Below are 24,873 nucleotides of genomic sequence, written 5' to 3'. Positions count from 1 at the left end.
CACAACCCCATTCGGGGTTTTCTAGGCAAAGACACTAGCGTAGTTTGCCATTTCCTTCTCTGCTCATTTTACAGATGAAGAAACTGAAGCAAACAGGGTTAAGTGACTTGCCCAGGCAACGTAAGATCATCATTTACAGAATACAGGCCCCAAAAGAGCTCCATCATTATATACCTTGAATGAACATCCTGGGTAAGTAAAAATTAATGCTAGCAGAAAAAGTCATGAGCCCAACCTCTTTTTTCCTCAAAGCGATGCATCAACTCAAAGTAAAATAGTCTGCTTCATCTACCTCTGCCAGGCAATTTGCGCATACTCTTTTGATGTAAGGCATGCTGCAGATGAAACCTTTGCCCTTCTCAAAATCCAGGCATTAAGTCCTTGCTGGGGTATAATTAACAGAAGACCTTAACTTTGAAAACCACCAGCCCCCAACTCTTTCGTGAATAATTCTGATCCTAAATACACAAAAGCAAACAAAGCACAGCCTGGAAAAGTGAAAAGGAGTTTATTGACCACATCACTGCACACATCTACAGTGTTTACAGACAGAGGGCCATAAGTGACATTTCCACATGCAAAACCACAGGGAGACTCAGCAAGAACGGCAGGACTTTGTGAACAGAACTTCCCCTTTCCAAGGAAAAGACAAACAATGAAATGACTCCTCTTTAATGTCGATGTGAAGGGAAAACGTTAGCCCACTGAGTGCTGTACTTGGAGTCAGGAAGACTTTGGTTCAAACCCCACCTCAGACACTTACAAGCTGTGTGACCCAGGGTAAATCATTTAACCTCTCTGTGCCTCAGTTTTTTCATCTGTAAAGAAAAGGGCTGGACTACACAACCTCCAAGGTCCCTTCCATCTCTAAATCTATCACATAAACATCCCTCTGGTCCTCTTGAAGCTCACCATTTGCAAATGATTAGATGATACATGAGGATGTTCAGGACAAGGGTTTCCACACCAATATTCAGGGAGTGGTTTTTGGTTTTGTTTTGTTTTTTGTTGTTGTTTAAAAAAACAGAAAATAAGACACAAGTAACTCACTCTCTTGAAGCCCTGGCGCTTATTCCCAGGGCTGGTAAAGAAAGAGCTGTTTCCCAAGTTACCTGATGCAATCAGATATACAGGAAACCTCAGGCCCTTTCCTCTAAAGCACATATTTAGTCACAAACTCAATGACTCTTGGTAATAGAAATTAAGAAAACAAAGATGGTAATATACCATGAAGCAGAGGCTATTTTAGAAAGATAACCCCTGCATAAAGCTTGCCAGTGGTAAATTCCCATTCTAGAAAAAGTTTCTCTCTGACTGCTCTGATAGGAATCCATGCAGCAGCATAAAGGAGACTAAAAATAGAACTTTAGGAGGTATAAAAACAGTATAGGATAACGATATCTTCTATTCATCCCTAAAGGAGGCAAGTATATACTTCTCAACAACTCTTAGAAGAGAGGGGCTATAGGACAGACTTCACAGGAGTAATGAAGAAATTGATAGCAGCTTTATACCCTGTGATATGCCCACAACCAGACAGAAAAGCCTCAATGATCAACTTACTCCTTACCATGAAGGCCTCTACTGTTCAGTCATTCTAAAAAGAGGGGCCTTGGTCCAAATCGTGATTAAGATTGTAAAATAATACCATTGAGCATTCACACAGGACTGTTCATCCAAGAATCACAAACATACCTCACTGAATTCATCCTCAGCCCTGCAAGGAGGGTATAAGATGACCCAATCAAAATGGGCTTTCATTTAAAAGGATATGGCTTTAACTGGGTCATCCTGAAGCATTATCCACCTTCTCAGGAAGCTGAGGTCTCACAAAATGCTTACATTACAGCTAGGAACACCTAAAAGTTCAGTATTTAAGAGTCAGAAAGAGTTTCATTGGATCGACCCTAAAATCAATTATCACATAGTCCAAGAAACTGTGAAGCTACAGGAACAGGCACAGTCACAGACAAAAAAGCAAACTGCTAGTCCAAACAGATAGTTTGGCTGGAAGGTTTGTGTGACCTTATTGGTAAGTGGCAACCTCAGTTAAGTTACCAGATTTTCTTATTTGTAAAACAATTTAACCAAGATGGGTTGGATAAACCAATGGGGCAGACCACAATGCTTCTGATCTCATTTTCTGCCAAAAAAAAAATACCCAAAAAAACAAAAAACCAACAACAACAAAAATTGATCTGGGCTAAAAATCTAAGAAGAGGATGAAAACAGTGGGCTTTAATGTCACATATTTTGTAGAGTGCCAGAACTTGGAAAACACCAGAAGTAACAAATCAATTATAGAAGAAAGGGCAAAAATGGAAACAGCTTTTTTGAATCAAAAAGAAGAGAAAACAACCTACCTCTGGATTGCTAAAATATACTACCAATTTTTCTTCATATGGCACACATATTTCTTAAAGTCTTATGGCAGATCTAAAATGTATTTTTCTATATGTGGAAAAAAATATAAAACCTACAGCATATAAAATATGTGCATTTCATTTGGCTTAATTGTCATGCACTAGAGAATTAAGACAGGACACAGAGCACAAAGAAGGAGGATGACAGAATGGGAAAGTCTGGGTTCTGTGCAGCTCTAGTCTGTACTCACTCCTAATTCACAAAATCTTCTGCAATGACATCTGAAACAATTAATAGTGTGCATATTTTGTGCATTTTGAAAATCATCAATTCTGAGAGGTTAGAAGACATTACCATTTAAAACAGAAGCTATAATAACCTACAATTTCACACTGGAAAACTTCCAAAGAGTTTTTTCAGCCTCCAGCCCTAAAAGTAAAGAGGTAAAACAGAGACTAGCTGAGCGTACAAGGAAATGTGACAATAAGATTTTACCCATAACAACCCCAGCCCAATTCTGGTCTAGCAAGCCAGAAGAAATTAATTCCATTGCCCCATTACTCTTTTCCTTGAACATAAATTGATAACATTTAACATGAAAAAATATAGTATTGAAACAAAGCAGAATTTGCCCAATCTTACATGATTACAGCATATACAATCCAAATGATCTTGAGATTATAATACACAATGGAATTTTACAGCTTCAGTAAAAGGAGAGAAATAAACAGTGATTACTGTTCAATTAGTAGTTCCAAAAACTGACCAAGCAAAACACTATCACAAATATTTTCACCTGACAGAAATAAAAAGATGCTACAGATGACATTCCTTTGAAAGAAACAATCCTCTGTAGTCAGTAAATAACAAATATTTATGATTCTCCCTCAAAGAATTGGAAGAACACATAGAGTACAACATAGATAGACAATATGTATCTTCCTATTCAGGAAAATAATTCCTCAGTTCAATCATAACTTACTAAACTAGAGTAACTAGGAGCTCTACTTTTTATGCATCTCTTCTATTAAGGTCTTAAAACATTTTATAAATATAAAAAGAACATTTCTTCAATAAATAAAAAGTTACTGGACAGTCTTGACTACTGAACTTCAGGTTCCTCCAACATGGCTTTCCATCACAGCAGTCCAAGTCAACTACAATCACACACAAAACTTCAACAAATAAAGGAACAGGACTTTTGTGCAGATCAAACAGATGATTCTTGAGTTCTGAAGCCAGGCAGTCTTTAAATTGTCATCAATATGCTTCTTCAAAGTCCGAATCCTAAATGGAGAAAAACCATGGATGTGGTATGTACTGAGGTACAACACAGAAGCCAAAAACCATGTAGCAAAGACAGTACTTCAACAAATTAAGGCAAAAACTCAAAAGTTTTTCCCAGAATATGACTTAGTCACTACCTCGCACAACTTCCATGTACGGAAATTACCATTAGGTAAATGGGAGCCAAATCTCTAAGCAACAGACACCTGCCATCTCTATTTCTGCCTCAACGGCTTTCCAGCCTAGAATGATGCTTTTGTATTTACAAAGGTTGTCCCAAAAGTCTTAGTGAAGTTTTATGTTTTAACAGCATAAAAAATTCTGGCAAGAGGAAAAGAACAGTGGGATTTAATGTCACATATACTGGGGAATGCCAGAACTTGTAAAACCCCAGAGGCAACAAATCAGGAACAACAGAAGGGGCAAAAAATGGAAAGAGTTTTTCTGAGTACCAAAACTGTGCTACAAAGAGCTACTGAAATATACTGAAACCTTTCTTCATATGGCACACATATTTCTTTATGTCTTCTGGCAGATCTAAAATGTATTTTTAGGTTTTAAGAGCTTAAAACTTAGTAAGACTTTTGGGACATCCTATACATTCAAACTCAAATTTATACTGCACATAATCAAGATTGTAGACAGATATTCATTTCATATTATCAAAATATTTTCATTCAAATGTGTCACCATCATAACCCTTCAACTGCAATGTCTTTGACCTTCATTTTATTTTTTTAATTTATTTTTTAATTAATTTATTTATTTTTAGTTTTTAACAATCACTTCCATAAGCTTTTGAGTTTTAAATTTTCTCCCCTTCCCTCCCCAAAATGGCGTGCAATCTGATATAGGCTCTACATATACATCCTATTAAACGTATTTTCACATTAATCATGTTGTAAAGAAGAATTAGAACCAATAGGAGGAACCACAAGAAAGAAGAAACAAAACAAAACGAAGAAAAAAAAGAGCAAATAGTATGCTTCGATATGCATTCAAACTCCACAGTTCTTTCTCCGGATGTGGATAGCATTTTCCATCATGAGGCTTTTGGAGATGTCTTAGATCCTTGCATTGCTGAGAAAGGGTTAAGTCTATCAATATTAGTCATCATAAAGCATGGCTGTTACTGTGTACAACGTTCTCCTGGTTCTGCTCACTTCACTCAGCATTAGTCCATACAAATCTTTCCAGGTTTTTCTGAAGTTTGCTTGTTCATCATTTCTAATAGTACAATAGCCATTACATTCATATACTACAACTTGTTCAGCCACTCCCCAACTGATGGGCATCCCCTCGATTTCCAATTCTTCGCCATCAAAGAAAGAGCTGCTATAAATATTTCTGTATATGTGGGTTGACATTCATTTCAGATATTATGCTTAGTTTAACAGGGAAAAGGAAGAGAAGAGTTAACTGAAAATTTTAAAGCATAGAGCACTACAGTGGGTACAGAGGTGGGGCAATAGAGTCAAATTCTGCTAAGTGCTGATCTGGTCATAAATTTGAGAAGGAAAAACTTCAAACCCTACACTAATAGGTACATGCCTTACTTAGAGCACAAATTTGGTTTCCTAATATCTCCATGTCAGAGAGCCAGATATCACTGCATAAAAAATACTGGAACAACCAAGCAAACCCATCATGAGTCACAAGTGCTAGGATGATAGAGACAGCAGCCTTTCCCTTGGGAGTTAAAAGACAAAGCACCAGCTTTCAAACCCCTGATGGGGAGCTCACGTGGTGAAAGTCTATCCATGCTACACAAGGTGCAGAGATAGAGCTTTCTGGACACAGACCCTGTAGATTTGTTCGTTTTGCTTGACCATGGGGGTTTTTTAATTTGTTTGTTTGTTTTTGTTTTTTTAATTTTCTTTCTCTTAGTTGGGTGGCAATAGTAATGCAAAAATAAATAAATAAATAGCCATTGAAACATTTTAAAAACTCTATCCAAGCTACCTAAATGATCACAAGATATCAAGTAACTGTGGGAGAAAAAGAGAAATCAAATGCAGCACCAAAGCCAGTAGAGAACCACATACCCTCCCTCAACATCCATCACCCTAAGCACGGCAAGTCAAAAGGACTAGGCAGCTATAGAGAATGGGGTTTAAACCAAGGTGTGCCGACACAGATGGGCCATCGGGGGGGAGAAATGTTCTCCTCTCCACATTTCCTCTGGCTATTAAGGCAGAAGAGAGAAAAGGCATGGTGATATAGATAGTCAATTGCATTTGGAGTCAGATTTTTTGGATTCCAAGGCCTAAATCATCTACCTAGTTAACTAGCCTTTTGATCCAGAACAAATCACTTAACCTTAATAAGAAGTCCCCTCATCTGTGAAACAGGAATACTGCTTGGACCATCCACTTCAACAGGCTGTTAAGAGGATTAAATAAAATGCTGGATAGAAAGCCATAGAAAGAATAAAGAGTTATCTAAATGTGAGTTACTCGTTTACAGAGAATGCTCCACAGAAGCACTACCAGCACCATTTTATGTCCACAGAACAGGGGTACAAGTTGAGGTGGGTAGGGTTGATATGGATTTCCTGAGGCCACAATTCTTTCAAAGACCCCTCTTGCATATCTCAGCTAATATCACAGCACAATGTTTCCTCAAAGAGCAGAAAAGTTAAATAGACAGTTAAGTGGAAGAAATTGCTTACCAGGCATTCAGCACAACGGGTACAAAGTCTTCTCATGCACCCTTCATCTTCTCCCTGGTCAGTGCTGTAAAACAAAGAAGTGAGCAGAATTAGTCAAAATGCCCATTACCAACCTTTGTAAACTCCCCAAAATAACAACAATAACTAATGTTGCTGTTCAGCTGTGTCCAACTCTGTGTAACCCTATTTGAGGTTTTCTTGGCAAAATTACTGGAGTGGTTTGCCATTTCCTTCTCCAGCTCATTTTACAGATGAGAAAACTGAGACAACCAGGGTTAAGTGACTTGCCAGGGTGACATAGCTAGTAAGTATCAGAGCCGGATTTGAACTCAGGTCTTCCTGACTCTAGGCTTGGCACTCTATCCATTGTACCACCCAGCTGCCCCAAATAACAATAATAGCTACCATTTATACAGCACTTTAAGGTTTGCAAAGTGCTTTGAAAACATTTTCATTTTATCTTCGCAACAACCCTGGGAGGTAGGTGCTATTATTATCCCCATTTTAAAGATGAGGAAACTAAGACAGAAAAAGGAAAGTTAACTTGCTCAGGGTCTCATAGCTGGTAAATTCCTGGAGTCACATTTGAACTCAGGTCTTCCTGACTCTGTGTCCAGGACTCTCTCCACCGTGCCACCTATGTGACTCAAGTAAAGGGCCATATCTGTTTACTTGGGTCTTCTACACTGTTCAGTAAAGCACAACACTTGTGTAAGAATATATTAAATGCCATCTGATTGTGATGATATAAATTCATTCTAATTACATTCTTATTGACCAAAAGCAGGACTTCTTCACCAGATCTAATGGTCTTTTCTCAATCTTCACCCTTCTTGACCTCTCTGTCGATCACCTTCTCCTCAATACTCTCTTCTCTCTCCACTGTTTGGTGATACTGCTCTCTCCTGGTTCTTCCCTCACCTATGTGACTGCTCCTTTTCCGAGTTCTCTGCTGAATCCTCATCGAGATCACACCCACTAACATAGGTGTCCTGCAAGGTTCTAGCCTAGGCCTTCTTTTCTTCTCTTTACATACTATTTGCCAATGATCTCATCAGTTCCCATGAACTCAGTTATCATCTCTATGCTGATGATTCTCAAATCTATCTATCCAGCCCTAGCCTCTCTCCTAACCTCTAGTCTAGAGTTTCCAGCTGCCTAGTGGACACCTCTAAGTAGATGTCTTAGACATCTTAAACTCAACATGTCCAACACTGTACTCATTATCTTGACCCCTATGCCCTCCCCTTTTCCAAACTGTCCTATCACTGTTGAGAAGACCACTATCCTCCCAGTCACCTAGCTTCACAACTGAGATGTCAGCCTCAACTCTTCAGTCTCTCCCACCCCCAAAAATCCAATCTGTTATCAAGCCTTGTTGATTTTACCTTTGTAGCATCCCTCATCATTACTTCTGACACTGCTACCACCCTGATACAGGCCCTTATCACCTCAAGCCTAGACTTTTGCAGCAGCCTTTTGGTTAGTTTTGTGCCTCAGGTCTCTCCCCATTTCAGTTCATTCTCCATTCATCTGTCAAAGTGACCTGCCTAAAGTGATGGTCTAGCCATGTCACCCCTCCCTAATCAATTGATTCCAGTGACTCCCTATCACCTCCAGGATCAAATTTTAAAAAATCCTCTGGTGTTCAAAGTCCTTTATAACCTGATCTCACCTTAAATTATAGTCTTCTTATACCTTACTCCACACCCCCCCCATCCTACCCCACACCACCACATAATCTTGGGTCTAGTGGAACTGGCCTCCTGGCTCTTCCTCCAACATGACACTCCATCTCTACACTCTGGTCACTGTTACTGGCTGTTTCCCATGTCTGTAATTCACTCCTTCCCCATCTGTGTTTCCTGGACTCCCCAGGTCTCTTACAGGATCCTGATCCTTTGCTGATCCCCCTTAATGCTAGAGCCTTCCCTCTACTGATTATCTCCAATTTAACCTGTATTTACCTTGTTTGTACACAGTTGTTTGCATGTTGTCTCGCCTTTCAGACTGTGAGCTCCTTGAGAGCAGAGACTATTGTTTGCCTTTCTTTGTATTCTCAGTGTTTAGCACAATGCCTGGCACCTGGTAGGCACATCATAGTGCTCACCAACTTGACTGAAATCTAAATCAGCTCTTCTGAGGCAGCTAGGTGATGCAATGGAGAGAACACTAGGCCTGGAGTAAGGAAAAGCTGAGTTTAAATTGAGCCTCACACCCTTATTAGCTGTGTGACCTTGGGGAAGACATTTAACCTCTGTTTGCCTCAGTTTCCTCAACTGAAAAATGAAAATAATAATAGCACCAATATCACAAGAGTTGTTGTGAGGATCAAATGAATTAATATTTATAATAAGTGTTCACAGTGCTGGGCACTACTGGTTAATAAACTTATTAAAACATTTTTATGCCAACTAGGTAGCCCAGTGGATAAAGTGCTGGGCCCAGAGTCAGGAAGACCTGAGGACATACCTAGACTCAGTTACTTCTTTGCAATGTGCCCCCCCCAAGTCACTTAATCTCTCTCTGCCTCAGTTCCCTTATCACTAAAATGAGGATAATAGCACCTACCTCGAAGGGTTGTTGAGAAGAGCAAATGAGATAATATTTGTAATATTATTTGAAAATAATATTAGTATAGTGCCTGTCACTTAATCAGTGCTTACTCCATTCCACTCTTTCATCTTTAGTAGTGCTTATAAGTTCAATCAACCAACTCTTTAATTAAGCATCTATTGGGTACTCAACACTGCTAGACATTTGAGATACAAATATAAAAGTGAGCCGATCCTTGCCCTTAGGAAGCTTACATTGTAGTAAAGGCACACAAGATGATGGGGAAGCAGTAACAAGTAGGGGCATCAGACAAGGCTTTTAGAAGGAGATGAAGGCTGAGGTAATCCTCAAAGAGAAGCAAGAGTTACAAGGAGTGGAACTGGGGACAGATTATTCCTAGTAGAGAAGAAAACCTGGGCAAAGGCACAAAAGAGAGCAGTGAAATGCCATGTACAGGAAACAGCTAGTAGGCCAGGTTGGCTGGACTCCCGAGTGACTGAGGGGGCCTCATGAGGAGGCTGCCACAATAACAGTCTAGTTGGGAGGTGATGAGGGCCTCAACTAGAATGGTTAGAGCATTAGCACAGAGAAGATGACAGATGGGAGGTGAGGAGGTGAACTGACAAGACCTTACAACTTATGGAAGGGGGCAGGAGAAGGGTGCTCAAGGGAAGTAAATGGAAAAAAAAGGGAGATCTTGAAAAAAAAAAGATTTTCTCTTCTCACTTTCTTTCTGTAACTATACATCAAACATATCAAGGGTTCCAAAAGGAAAAAAGTTAAACCAGGTGATTTTCCTGTTACTAAATTAATCATTTTAATCTGTTTTTTAAGTAGTTTGGGCTTTCTAATTTAGACTTTATAATCAATAGCTTGTCTTTTGTGCAATTTGGTTACCAGAACAAGGAACTCAGGAAAAAATTATTTCTAGCCACACTTTGTAAAAGAGTTCCCAACTCGAATAAATCAATTGATCAACATTCATTAAGCACCTACTGTGTGCCGAACGCTGAGAATATAAAAAGAAGCAAAAGACAGTCCTTTCCCTCAAGGAGCTTACAATCTAGCGAGGGAGACAGCATGCAAATAGATAAATGCAAAGCAAGCTATATAAAGGATAAATAGGAAATAATTAACAAAAGGTAGGCACTAGAATTAAAAGGGATTGGGAAGCCTTTCTGCAAAAGATGGGATTTTAGTTGAGACTTAAAGGAAGCTAGTACGGAAGTCAGCAAGCAGAGTGGAGGAGGGAGAGCATTCCCAGTATGAGGAACAGCCAGAGACAATGCCCAGAACCAAGAGATGGAGTGTCTTGTTTGTGAGACAGTCAGACAGTCACTGACAGTGGAATGAAGAGTATGTGTTGGGGAGTAAGATGTAAGAAGACTGGATAAAGAGGAGGGAGCAAGGTTATGAAGGGCTTTGAATGCCAAACAAAGCATTTTATATTTGATCCTGCAGGTGATAGGGAGCAATTGAAGTTTAATGAGTAGGGAGGGGAGGGTGACATGGTAGGACCTTCACTTCAGGAAACACCCTAACCACCTCAAACTCTGTTTTCTAAAAAATAAAACAAAACCAAACCAGGATACATAAACTTCATTTGTAACCATCCCCATGAAAGTCCTTTTCACAACTATCCTCAGCACCAGAATAAAAAGAAACTTTAAAATGAAGCTTCACAAGCATAAGTGAACCAGGTCTGGGAGAAAGAAAGAGATACTTAAGGCTTGGGTTATTGAATATCCCCCACCAAGCAGGATTAATAAAAGGAAATGAGTCTCAGCTCCAGCCAAACTTACTCATCTGAAACTTCAATGGATGATTTTTTGTAGCCAGACTTGTTCTTCTTCTTTAGCCCAGCAGACTTCCTCCCCATTCTCACCAAGAGCAAGGTGACCACCACAGCTGAAGGAATGAAGACCAGGATGGACAGCAGTGCAGCAGAAGAGAGCTGAATGGCAAAACCTGGGCAAAGGGAAGAGGAACAAGGGGAAAGGACCACAAGCCATTAAGTCTTTAAGAAAAGCTACCTGAATGCTATTCCCATTGGCTTTACCTAATTTGGAAGATAATGAAAAATGCTAAATAATACATTTTAACAGGGGGAAAACCATGTACTTTTATGTATCTCTTATTAAAGTAACATAAATTTTGGTTAATTAACTCTCTCTGGGACTCCGCAAAAATTGGATACTCTAATACCTATGTTACAGGGTTGCTGTAAGGAGCAAATGAGATAATGTATGCAAAGTAAGTTATACATTTTACAATAAGGGTCAGCTATTTGTATTAGCTCACTTGTTTTCAGTTTCAGTTAGTAAAATAAAGCAGTTGAACTAGATCGGGGTGGGGAACCTGCCACCTAGAGGCCACATGTGGCCCTCTAGGTCCTCAACTGCAGCCCTTTGACTGAGTCCAAACTTCACAGACCAAATCCCCTTAATAAAAGGATTTGTTCTGTAAAATTTGGACTCAGTCAAAGGCCGCACCCAAGGACCTAGAAGGCCCCATGTGGCCTCGAGGCCACAGGTTCCCCACCCCGAACCAGATGATCCAGTTCCAACTCTGAGGCAGAGCTCATTATTTCTGGCTGGCCTCAGCCTCCTGATCATGACACCTTTCTCCTGTGAGTTTTCTCTCCCTTTTAAAATGTAAGATTCACCAGGGCAGGGATTATCTTTTGTATTTCTATCCCCAGCACCTACCAAAATGTCTGGCACACAGCAAGCACTACTCAATGGTTTTGACTCACTCATAGAATGTTAAGGGGACACACACTGAAACTCTGTACCTGGTTCAAATTCACTCCAGCTCTAGAGAAGCCAATCAACAACAGCCTTCAGATCACAATATGATATGAAAACAAGTGGGAAGGACGGTCATATCAACACTCTGACTCAGAGAGCACTTTGAGGATTACAGAGCACCTTCCTCACAAAAACACTAATGTCAATTCTTCAACTACTCAGGTTCAAAATACAGAACTCTTTTTTTTCCCCCATATTACATAAATCCTAGCTGGCCACTAAGAAAGAAATGACTTCCACCCCCAGAGGAGGCATCCCCAGACTCCACCTCCCTTCATAAGCAAAGAACACTATCTGGCCAGAGAAGAACGCAAGAGGGAAGCCTGACTATCACCAGTAAGAGCTGACATTTATATAATTACCTAGAAGAGGCAGCCTAGTAAAGATAAAGTGCTCAGCTTGGAGTCACAAAGACATAACTCCAAATCTTGCCTCTGACATTCGTTAGCTGTGTGATTCTGGGCAAGGCAATTGGCCTAAGCTAATCTCAACGAGGACCTCAGTTAAATCTCTAGGACTTACTAAGTCATAGCTGGTTGCCATAGACTTTATTCCAACACAGATCTTTCTGGCATTTACATATTCACATGTTGCTTTAAAGCTTAAAGGTACTTTTCTCATAACTCTAGTAGGAGGTTGATGCTGGCCTTTCTACCACACCACAAAGAACATCATGCCATGCAGAATACAGCCAGTCTGTTCCACAAGTCTTACTTTCATTTCAATGTAAAAGGAGGGTGAGGTAGGATGGTAATGAATAGAGAGTTGGCCTCAATGTCGGAAAGAACTGAATGCCAATTCTGACTCTGCAGTACACAGAGTAGCTGTGTGAACCTGAGCAAATCAATTAACCTCTTAGAAAGGGCTACAAGCCAATCTCTAAGACTATAACTTGCAGAGTAGCTATAGATCTGCATTAATAGGAGTTACTCCAGAGAGCTCCCTACACAGATGAAATTATTTTGTTGCTGTTGTTCAGTCATTTTTCAGTTGTGTCTTACTCTTTGTGAGTTTTCTTGGCAAAGATACTGGAGCAGTCTGCCATTTCCTTCTCCAGCTCATTTTACAGATGAGGAAACTGAGGCAAATAGGATTAAGTGACTTGCCCAGAGTCACACAGCTAATAAGTGTATGAGGGCAAATTTGAACTCAGAAAGAGTCTTCCTGACTCTAGACCCAGTACTCTATCCACAGTACCACCTAGCTGCCCAATGAAATCATAGGTTTAGTCAAATAAATAAATAAACAAATAAACAAATAAAGCTGTTAAAAGAACTGAAAAAGTGATTCGGCTTACAAATTAAAAATGAGTTTGAACCAAAATTACCCAATTACTCAATGGACTTACAAAAAAGGCTTCTAACCACCCTGATCTAGAAAAGCAGGTGTGACTTCAGTGGAAATGGGAATGGAAGCTTTTTTCGACCCTCTTACCCCTTTCAGTGACTACCAGCTCCGTCATGGGAATATTGTGGTGGACATCTGGAGGATTCTTCACAGTGCAGCTGAATGTTCCATTGTCCCTCATGGTTGGGTTGCTTATGCTAATGGATGCATCTCCTTGGTACACATCCCCAACCCAAAAAATTCGGTCACGGAATGTGCCTGCTACAGTTGGGTACTGGAAAGACTGATAATGAAATATCTAAGAAAGGAAAAAGATGGGGAGAAAAGTCAATTTAGAAATTGCTAAGCAAATTAAAAAGAAAAAACACAGCATAGTTGCAACCTTCCCCCACCCCCAGCCCCCTTCATATGGGGATTTCTAAATGCTTTAAATGTTAACATTATCTTATTAGAGATGGGTAAAGAGAACGAAGAAAACTGACCACATCAAGTCAATAAAAGAATCAGGGAAAACATCGAAGAATTCTAAATCACTATCCCCTCAACAACTTTCCCTGAAATCCTAAAATAGACAATTTTTAAAATTTCCATTTCTCTCCTGTCAGAATTAACTAAATTAGTTAGTAGGTATAATAATATGTAACACTCCTTCCCAGTTATCTGACTTAGGAATTAATGTAAATGCCCAGTCAGGCACACAGCTGATGTTTAATAAATGCTTCCATAACTAAACCCTTATTACTTCATACTTAACAAACGGGAATATCACTACAGTGCACCTACTTATGTTGGGCTGGGCAAATATTACTCATACAATGACTGCACTCTTGTACAAGGTGCATATTTATTCTTCATTTGTTTATCTGATGGCAATTTGCCTTCCCACTCAAAAATCCCAGTCATCTTCAATTATCAAACTACCAAGAAGAAAGCAACTTCCTGGTGAGAATGCTCGGTCAAACAATACCCACGGAAATCAGGGACTCTTGCTGTGGCCAGTCTCCATAAAATTTTCAGCACAGTCTACTCTATGTTTCATCAGAATACTGAGACTTTGAAGTTCATATAACCACTGAGAGAGGTGACAGACAGAACTTCATACTTTGCTCAATAATCAGTCTGACTTAACCCTGACTAATAAAACATTACTGCTTCAGTCTTACTCATGTGATGCAGCCACCTCTTCTTTTTCAAATTATAAAAGCCCATTAATTCCAGCTTTACCAAACTCTCTTTTAAGAGCAGCACTACATGAGGTCTGCTGTTATTGGTTAAGATTTTCTGACCCCTGTTACCCAAGGGGTCAGAATTTATGACCAAACAAGCAATACAGAACATTACAGGATGTAAAATGGACAATTTTGATTACATTACATTAAAAAGGTTTTGCACAAACAAAACCAATGCCGCCAAGATTAGAAGGAAAGCAGGAAACTGGGGCGGGGGAAGAGGGGGGATTTTATAGCAAATTTCTCTGATAAAGGCCTCATTTCTCAAATATTTAGAGAACTGTCAAATGTATAAGAATATAAGTCATTCCCCAATTGATAAATGGTCAAAGGATATGAACGAGCAGTTTCAGATAAAAAAATCAAAGCTATCTATAATAATATGAAAAAAATGCTCTAAATTAGATTAGAGAAGTGTAAATTAAAACAACTCTGAGGTACTACCTTATACCAAACAGAATGGTTAAAATGACAGAAAAGAAAAATGACAAATGTTGGAGGGAATGTGGGAAAATTGGAACACTAATGGACTGTTCGTGGAATTGTGAAGTAATCCAACTAGTCTGGAGAACAATTTGGAACTATGCCCAACGGGCTATAAAACCATGCACACCCTTTGCTCTAGCAATACTACTACTAGGTCTCTTCCCCAAAGAGATCCAAAAAAAAGGAATAGACCCCGGATGTACAAAGATATTTATAGCAGCAATTTTTGTTGTGGCAAAGAACTGGAAATTGAGGGTAAGCCCATCAGTTGGGGAACAGCTGAATAAGTTGTGGTATATGATTGTGATGGTATACTACTGTGCTATAAGAAATGATAAGAAATGACAAATGGGAGCAGCTAGGTGGCGCAGTGGATAGAGCACCGACCCTGAAGTCAAGGGGACCTGAGTTCAAATCTGGCCTCAGACCAAACACTTGATGCTTACTAGCTGTGTGACCCTGGGCAAGTCACTTAACCCCAATTGCCTTAAAAAAAAAAAAAAAAAGACAAATGGCAAGCAAGAAATAACAAACAAGAAGTGTGAACAAAAAAAGAGATGACAAATATTACCTAACTTCCTTCACTGAACCTCTATTTTCCTTCCTACCTCTACCCCATGCAGCAGGCAGGCATAAACTCTTAAAGCTTATGGCTTTAAACTGAAGTAAGAGCAAAAGCCCTGACAGTAAAGAAAGGAGGATGAGCAAATCTGGGACATTTTTAAAAAGAACACTTTTACATACAGCTGCAAAATTAATATTCGCGCCTCTCATAGGCTAAGGATATTGCTGAAAGCACAAAGAGAAAGTTTTATGGCATTTACTATCTTCAACTGGACATTTACAATGGGATTCAAACATATGTAAACTACATACATATAACTAGAGTTCATTAAACAGCCCAAATTACAAGACAATCTGCTACTAACAGCACCTACCAAATTGAGGTATACATATGCTGCCACCATTCTCTTCAAAGGAGAATGTGTAAACCAATGTGGATGCTGTACACACTGGGAGAAAGTGCCAAGATCAGCCCAGAGGGCAAGGACCAGAGAGCACATTTAACAGAGTCGTACAAACAGATCGGGCCACATGAGACAACTAAAGCTAACAGAAAGGGTATAGCTTTCACAGACAGAAAATGGAACATCATTAGCTGGAGCTACAGAATGAATTATCTTCACGTTAGTTTATGTTTATATCCAACAGCCCAGATAGCACCCTTTAAGTATATTAAATCTGAAAGTGAAGTTATGAAATCATGAAATAAAAAGCAAGAAAAGGGAATCAATTTCCTATGAGTCTCTCATAACTTATTTACAAGACTCCTAAAGTTCAAGAAGGAAAATAAGGGGATTGGCATATCAAAAGGTAGCTTATGCCCTGAAATACATTAGGTGGCTATATTCTTACCGATATGCTCATTCCAAAAGGAGAAAGTTCAAGGTTGGTCTGTCTTGTTTAAACTCAGTTGGAAAGCCCCAAAGCAACTTACTGTCTCTGTGCGACTGCTGGTAGGCGATCGGTAAGTCCAGTCTATTGTGAGCTTGTCAGAGACAGGAGAAGAAGACCTGAAGGTGCATTTCAGCTTGATGTTTTCTCCAATATAACCTCGAACATGAGCATCTGCTTTAATCTCCAATGAAAGGACTGTGTAAACACCTAAATAAAGGAAGCCAAAATATTTGTAAACATATATAAACAGATATAAGTAAAGGCTCCTATTATGAATTCAATAAACAGGAAAAAAAATGTAACCTCGTTCTGCCACCTTAGGACCTTGTAAGCCTGGGCCTGTCACTTGATCTCTCTGTGCCTCAGTCTCCTTATCTGTAAAATGAAAAAGTTTGACTAAAAGAACTCCAAGTCACCTTCCAGCTCAAAGTCTATATTCTGATTATTAAGGCTCTTGATAAAAACATGGAGCAATGTATTTGTCCTCTCGTGGAATGCAGTGCGGGGTGATACTGTAACCCATAAGCATACTTTATCACCACTACAAGTTTGAACTAAAAAGGCAAAGCCTGGCTACTGACTAAAATATAGACCTGTAGCTAAATTGAGCAGAAACAAATGGATCCACAAAGTTCTGACTCAAAAGAGAATATCAGAATGGTGAAAATGGAAAATGGAGAAAATTAGAATGGTGTCAACTTTTAATGAAGAAAGGATTTTCATCTGAATATAATACAATTACATTCTCATATGAAAACTCTAGCCACCAACCTTTGCCACTACTGCCTTGAGAAAGAATCCACAAACTAAGAACAGAAAAATCTTTTCAAAATCTCACACACAGGGGCAGCTAGATGGTGCAGTGGATAAAGTATCGACCCTGAAGTCAAGAGGACCTGAGTTCAAATCTGGACTCAGACCAAACATTTGACACTTACTAGCTGTGTGACCCTGGGCAAGTCACTGAACCCCAACTGCCTAAAAAAAAAAAATCTCACACATAGAATTTATTCTGACTGTTCTTTATCAGAGAGCTAATAAGTCACAGTCATAAAAACAGTAACTCCGAATGGCATCCTAAAATGAAATGGATTCTTTATATCTTTTTAAACCATCTACAGGCTCACTCCTTCCAAGCTTACCTAATATTAAAGCATTTTACTTCTCCTCTCTCAAAAAAAAAAATTGGCACTGCCTTGTGACCTCTGACTTCAGAAGCAGCTAGGAGAGATCCATCTTCCACTAAAGAGCCATCTATTTATAATAGCAGATAAATCGTTCTTTATTCTTTCTGATTCCCATAGCCTGCCCTAGGCTATTCCCCATCTCTGCCTCCCTATGTTTTTCTTCCCATTTCTTCCTCCCACTCTCCCTCTGTTAACTCCTCACATACTGTGAACACAGTAGTAAGTCACACAAACCTAACTCTTTTCATTTAAATTTTATTAAATACAAAATTACACACTTGTATGCTTTTCTCTAGACAAGCCCATTTGTTCACATTCCTTTCTAAAGAAAGATAGCAAGTCTAGACTCTTGACTAATACAAATATGGCCAATGCCAAATACAACATTGTTGCATTTAAAGCATCACCCTACTTTGTATAGTCCTACGGGGGGAGGAAAGCAAATAATTGGCATGGGAATCTCCAATTCATCCTGCAGAATGCTAGTTTAATCTTCCTATAATCAATCAATTAATAAGCATTTATTAAACACTATGCTAAGCCCTGGGGATATAAAGAAAAAAGCAAAAAACAATCCCTGGTCTAAAAAGGGGGGCGGGGGTAACCCTTAGAAGGGACAAGGCCAGAAGCTAGTGTGGCCAAGAAAGACCTCCTAAAGAAGATGGTATTTGAGTTGCATCTTAGAGGAAGGCAGGGATTAGAAGAAGCAAAACAAGGAGGGTGAGCATTCCAGGGATAGTCAGTTCAAAAACACAGAGATGGGAAACGGGAACAGAACTGCAAGCAGCCAGCACGACTGCACAGTACATTACCTGGAAGGGGGTATTATGTAACAACTCTAGAAAGCTAGGAAAAGTTTTAAATGGCAGAGAAGTTTATATTTTATCCTAGAGGTAATAGGGAGCCACTGAAGTTTCCTTTGTCAGGGGAAGAGGGGAGCAAGCATAATCAGACCTGGATTTTAGGAAAATCACTTTGGCAGCTGGGAGGGAATTGACTGGGGTGAAGAGAGATTTGAGGCAGGGAGATTAAGCAGAAGGATGTGGCAATAAATCAGCTGAGGGATGAAAAGGTTCTGAAATAGGGAGGTGTATAGATGAGTGAGGAGACATACAGGAGACATGTTACGGAAACAGAAATGATAAGATCTGCCAACTCATTGAACTATATGAGGTGAGGGAGAATGAAGAGCCAAGGATGAGCCAAGGTTGATGGGTGACTAGAAGGAGGTGGTGCCCTCAACAGTAATAGAAAAGTTCAGAACAGGAGTGGGCAGGAAGATAACGAGTTCTATTCCAGTCATATTGAGTTTGAGATGACTACAGGACATCCAATTTGAAATGTCCAAGAGGCAGTTCATAATATAGGATTGAAGTTCAGGAAAAAAATTCATTAGTTATATAGATCTAGGAGTCATCTATATGGAGTTGATAACTGAACACATGGGAGCAGATAAGATCACCAAGGGAAAGATTAAAAGAAGACAGCCCAGGATGGAGCCCCAAGAATATATCCACAATTAGTGGGCAAAACTAGAATGAAGATCTAGCAAATGAGACCAAGAAAGAGCAGTGTCATGAAAACCCAGAGAGGAAAGAATATCAAGAAGGAGAAAGGTATCAACAGGGTCAAATGCTACAGAGTGGTCAAGAAAGGTGACAACTGACAAAGGCCATTCTATTTGGCACTTAAGAGGTCACCCATAACTTTGGAGAAGGCAGTTTCAGTTGAATGATGAGGTTGGAAATGTGAGGATTTAAAAGAGAGTACAGGGGAGCAGCTAGGTGGCACAGTGGATAGAGCACCGGCCCTGAAGTCAGGAGGTCCTGAGTTCAAATGCGGCCTCAGACCAAACACTTGACGCTTACTAGCTGTGTGACCCTGGGTAAGTCACTTAAAGAACGTGAAGGCACCAATTATAGACAATTTATTCTGCCACTGTCACCTTAAAAGACAACAGACATGGTATACAATTGTAATGGAATACCATCATGCTACAAGAAATGATGAGCATGATGACTTCAGGAAAACCAGGAATGACTTAAACAAACTGATCCAGACTGAAGTGAGCAGAACCACTGTACACAGTAATACATTATTGTACAATGAACAACTGTGACTGACTTAGCTATTCTCAGCAAGACAATGATCCAAGACAATTCCAAAGAACTCATGACAAAAAATGTTATCCACATCCAGAGAAAGAACTAACGAAGTCTGAATAAAGATAGAAGCACGCTACTTTTCACTTTATATTTTTCTTTAGGTCTGTCTTCTTTCACAATATGACTAATATGGAAATGCTTTGCATGACTGCATATTTATAATCCATATCAAATTGAGTACCGTGACAGGGAGAGGAGAAGTGAGGGAGAGAGGGAGAAAATTTGGAATTAAAAAAAATGTTTTTAATGAATGTTAAAAATTGTCTTTACATGTAACTGGGAAAAAATACTATTTTTTTAAAAAATAAAAGACAACAGATTTTTAAAATAGCCCTTCACCTCACACCCAGCATTTTGGAAAAGATAACAATAGTCACTGGTGAAGCAGTAGTTGAAAGACAGGAACTTTAATGAATTCTTGGTGGGGTTATGAATGGGCATAATCCTTCTGGAAAGCAATCTGGAATTATGCAAAGACAAATACCAAAAGGGTCCCTGTGATTCTATTGCTAGGCTTATATCCAAAGGAGGACAATGACAAAAAGAAAGGTCCTATACATACCAAAATATTTATAGTAGTACTTTCTTCGACAGTAAAGAACTGGAAACTAAATAGATACTTATTAATTGGGAAGATGAGTTAACAAATTGTGGTGCATGAATACAGTGAATTACTGTGCTGTAAGAAATAACGAACATGGCAAATACAAAGCACCAAAAGACTTACATAAACTAATGCAAAGTAAGCAGAACCAAGAAAATATACAAAATGACTCCAACAATGTAAATAGAAAGAGTAACAACAAAACAATTTAAATTGAATGCTCTGGAACAATGAGCAAACTTGACCCCAAAGAATAGATATGAGAAACCATCTTTCTTCAATCTATTGTGGAAGCAGAGACTATAGATGTGGCCTACTGCATATAACATCAGATTTATTTGACATGTTGTTTACTGTTCCAAGCTTTTTTTTTCCTTCTTCGTTTTTCTTACTTTATTATAAGAGATGCTTCTCTGGCATGGAGAAAAGGGAAGAACACAGTGGGAAATATAAATGATATAAAAACAAAAGAAAAATTAAAATATTTTATTTTAAATAAAATTTTATTTTTTAAAAAATTGATAATAGTAGGACAATACTCTTAAGTTAGGGAAAAGTCAAATGGGCTAATAACTGAACCAATCCTGTTTTCAAAAGGTGAAAAGGAAAAGCAAAAAAAGAGCAGTACTGTACCAAAGTCTACGACTTAGGACATTTAAAACAAAAAGAAAGGAGAAAAGCTCTAGAAGCCAACTATCAATTTTTGTTTGAAACGGATCTGTTGCTCCCGTGGCTCACATTGGTCCAATATCAGCTCTCCCTAACAACCCATCTACTCATTCACACACACCCTCCCCATCCCTTGTATTTTCATAAATCCTCCTCGGGAGTCCAATAATCTAGATTTCTAGCCATCAGTCAGTCAATAAACATTTCTCAAGTGCCTGCTACATTCCAGGCACTAAGATACAAAGAAAGGTAAAGGATAGTCCCTGTCCTGGATAAGCTCACAGTTTTAATGGAGACAACCAAAAAACAAACAAGCTATGTACAGGATAAATAGGAAATAATCAACAAAGGAAAGGCCCTGTGATTAAGGTGGAATTGGGAAAGGCTTCTTGTTGGAGGTAGGATTTTAGCTGAGACTTGAAGGAAGCCAGGGAAGTTAGAAGAGAGTATCAAGGAGAAGAAGTGGTCAACGGTATAGAAGGCTACAGAGAAATTTAAAAAGATGAGGATTGAGGAAAAGGCTATTGGATTTGACAATTAAGAAATCACTAGAAACTATGAAGAGAGAAGTTTTCATGGAATAATGATATCAGAAGCCAGACTGCAGAGAGTTAAGAAGACAGCAAGAGGAAAGGAAGTAGAGCCATCTATTATAGATAGCCTCCTCAAGTTTAGCCACACAAGGAGGAAAGACTGGCAATGATAGTGGGATGGAAGAATCAAGTGAGGGTTTTTTGAGGATGAAGGAGACATAGGCATGTTTGTAGATAGTAGGAAAGCAGCAGTCTAAAAGGAGAGATAGTCAATTTAAGCACCCACTATGTGCCAGGCACTGTGCTGATGGGGATACAAATATGGGAAAGAAAGAAAAAAAAACAGTGTCTGTCCTCAAAGAGCTTACAATCTAATAGAGGAAGACAACACATAAAAGGAGGAAAAGAAGGAGGAAAGAGTTGTCACCAGGAAAGGTACTCAATACAGATGCATGATGGAAAAGTCAGATAAGTCCCACAGTGCAGCCAGCCAGGTAAGAACTAAGACAATCTGATCTGGGCTCCCTACTTAAATGGAGGTTTGAGGAGTTCATGGTTCCACCCTCCAATCCAAGAGACAGAGGGTGGTAATGAGGTGGAGTACCAGGAATCTTGCAGGATGATGTGGTTTTCCCAATGAGCTTTCTGGGGCATGGTGGAAAAGTCAGAGAAGATTCAAGATAGCAAGAGAATAGGGATGACAGGATCAGTCATACATTCAGGGTGGTTTGCCTTGGTAAGAAGGGCCACCTCATCATATGAGGCAGGAGTGTAAGATATAGGGTAAGGAGGCATCTGGGGAATGTGAGATGAGGAGGGAGAAGGATCTCTCAATTAATGGCCTCAATTTTTTCAATAAAATATGAGACAAGAAAAAGATAGCAGAGGGAACCAGGGGAAGTTTGAAGTACAAATGAAGCCCACAGGTTGTGAATTGTCACTAAACAACCAGGTTCTCCTTTTTTCCAGCCGTTTCATTCATTCTGATATTAGTATATCTCTTCTGATGCACAACTAGCCTACTTAAACCCATAGTATCTTTCCACAACCCCTTTTGGTGATCCACAATTCAGCATATGATTTGTAAATTTGGATACATCAGTTGAAGTTAAAGAAACCTTGAAGTACTTGACGTGATTTTAGAAATCAGTTTGAAATTAACTATAATTTATTTGGCAACCATCATTTCCTTTCTTTATATCCACATTTGAACATAACCAAACACTGAGAAGCCTACATATACTAGACAACTAATGAATATTTGCTAAATTTAAATCTGTTGAACACTTTATGCATGAAAACGGAGACAGCATTTTCTTGGGAATTCAGAATTAAGGTAGGCTACCCCAAACACAGTATTGCAAAAGAGTTTAGTTGAAAAACTGGACACTTGTGATGACACAGGTAACTACCTGGGAGGGGTCAGGGAGTATACAGGAAAAATGAATATTAGTCATCAGATTAAAAACTCCACCTTAAACTTCTGAGACCTGGGAAACCATGATTTTGGATTAAGGGCCTCCTTTCAGAAATTTCCTTGAGGAGAAAAAATTTCCCTGCTGTTTAACTTACAGGAAACTAGTATTCACCTATGATCATTATTTTAACAAAAAGTATTTACTACAATTTGGATTGTCAGAGAATTGACATCTATCCTTCCAGGGATTAAATGTAACAGAAGTGGGGGGAAGGGGGAGTTAAGGGAAGGGGGAGTAAGGGGAGGGCTAAGGAAGAATGACAGTTGGGTATTTCATTCATTCCCTGGGTTAAAACAAAATTTTATATACTTTTAAACTTAACTTAAACTTCTCTAAACTTAAGAATTTGGAACGGGCAATAGTAATATTTTCCTCAAAAACATATTCCATATTAACGTTCTTCAACACATAAAAATGAAAGTCAAATAATTTTGTTTTAGGATGGCATCGGTGCCATTCCCTTGGGGGGGAGGAGAGGGAAAAAAGGAAGAAGTAAGAAGGAAGGAAGGAGGGAGAGAGGAAGGAAGGAAGGAAGGAAGGAAGGAAGGAAGGAAGGAAGGAAGGAAGGAAGGAAGGAAGGAAAGAGAAGGGAAGGGAAGAAAGGAAGGAGGGAGGGAATTTGGAACAAAAGATGCATATTCTCAATCTCTTAAATATCAAGGCTAATGTGCCACAAAATGTTAAGAAAACTTTATTTCTATATGTTTTGTACCTACATATATCATTTATATATTTAGACATACATATTAATTTTAATTAATATTTTAATTAATTAACATAATATTTTGCTGCACTATTTCAAAGCTGAAGTCCCTAAAATTTTTTACAGACACCTTCATGAGGACATTCTTACTCTCTCACAAAGACTCAAGAAAAACAGAAACTGTAAGGATTTCCTTCCCTCAAATTCTTGGGGCTCTGAACCTAAACACGGTCCCCCCAAAAAAAGTGCTCGATTAGAAGGGAGGCATCTGGGTTCGAATGCTGTTTCTGCCACTTTGTAACACCTGCGTTACCTAGAGAGTTACCTAGATTACATCTGTAAAATGAGACTAAATCTGCAGCCCTCAATCTTTTTCGGTCTTAGGATTCCTCGACACTTAAAATACTGAGGACCTCGGAGAGCTTTCATATTGCTAACAGGAGTAACGCCTTGGAATGCGTACTAAGAGTTCTGACACCGTGAAGGCCCTTAAGGGGCCGCGGGGGCCACACTCCTCCTAGCCCCCGTTCGATGCTTCTCGGAGCCCGCGGCCATCCCACGATGATCACCCCTCGAAGGCGAGGTGGACTTGGGCCCCTGCAGGAGCCGCCCCGTCCCCCGACCCGCGCCATGCACGCCGCCGGATTTCCTCCCCACCCCCATGTCCGGGTCACGATCCGAGGGGGTGCTCACCTTTAAGCTTCCCAACTACCCAAGGCCGTGAGAGGACCTGCCCCCTCTGGGACCCCCCACCCGGAAGCGGAAGAGCGACCATCTTCCTCCCCCACACACACACTAAAAAAAAAAACACCCGGAAGTAGGGCGCAAGCAGCCCGCACACTCACCCTGGAAGAACAGCAGACCCAGCAGCCGGGAGAAAGCGCGGCAGGGGTCTCCAGCCGAACCGCTCGGCTGCATCCCGGCACCGCTGCCGATACCTGCGAAAACCTTGTTTACGGCTCCCTCGACCCACACAGGTAATACCGGAAATGACGAATCGGAAGGGCGGACGCCAAGGGAGACCAAGATGGCCGCCGGCGGTTGTCATGGGAACGCGTGGTGGCTCTAAGGCCTTGCTCACCTGAGCATTCTATGAGGCGCCTCTTCCCCAGCTAGGAGTGAGAAGCCTCTTTCCTCATCTACCTGAGAAAGAAGCAGCCCAGATTGCCTCTGGAAAGGGAGTTACGCGGCATTGGTCACAGCCTGGCGTGGAAAGGGCCTTTATTGGGCCGCAGGATGGCCTCAGGTGGATGTTAGAGAACCTGAGCTACCTGTTGGGTATATTCCCATTGTGGCTGTCAGAGTTAGAAGAGACCTGAAAGAGCT

General features: G+C 39.9%; 1 protein-coding gene across 1 annotated transcript; it reads right to left on the bottom strand.

The window, feature by feature from the left end:
• Nucleotides 1-801: 801 nt before the first annotated feature.
• On the bottom strand, nt 802-24,565 carry MPZL3 (myelin protein zero like 3). Its single transcript, XM_027835690.1, has 6 exons — nt 24,393-24,565; nt 16,249-16,415; nt 13,123-13,333; nt 10,681-10,846; nt 6,323-6,386; nt 802-3,651 (listed from the first exon to the last, which is right to left on the bottom strand). Exons 1-6 carry the CDS (start codon nt 24,463-24,465, stop codon nt 3,625-3,627), a joined length of 708 nt encoding a protein of 235 aa, XP_027691491.1. The 5' UTR covers nt 24,466-24,565; the 3' UTR covers nt 802-3,624.
• Between the last annotated feature and the right edge of the window lie 308 nt (nt 24,566-24,873).

Source organism: Vombatus ursinus, unplaced genomic scaffold, assembly GCF_900497805.2.
Source record: "Vombatus ursinus unplaced genomic scaffold, bare-nosed wombat genome assembly UNPS02014816.1, whole genome shotgun sequence".
Taxonomy (NCBI): Eukaryota; Metazoa; Chordata; class Mammalia; order Diprotodontia; family Vombatidae; genus Vombatus; species Vombatus ursinus.
The sequence above is the reverse complement of the archived record's forward strand: the minus strand, read 5'-3'. Positions and strand labels throughout refer to the sequence as shown.

What these genes read in the sequence shown, in the direction of transcription:
- MPZL3 (XM_027835690.1), bottom strand. Translation starts at nt 24,465, where the DNA reads ATGCAGCCGAGCGGTTCGGCTGGAGACCCCTGCCGCGCTTTCTCCCGG. An exon ending in GCTGGTAGTCACTGAAAGGG is followed by an intron (nt 10,847 to 13,122) that starts GTAAGAGGGTCG and finishes CCCTTTGCCCAG; the next exon opens with GTTTTGCCATTCAGCTCTCT. An exon ending in TCCATTGAAGTTTCAGATGA is followed by an intron (nt 6,387 to 10,680) that starts GTAAGTTTGGCT and finishes TTTGTTTTACAG; the next exon opens with CACTGACCAGGGAGAAGATG.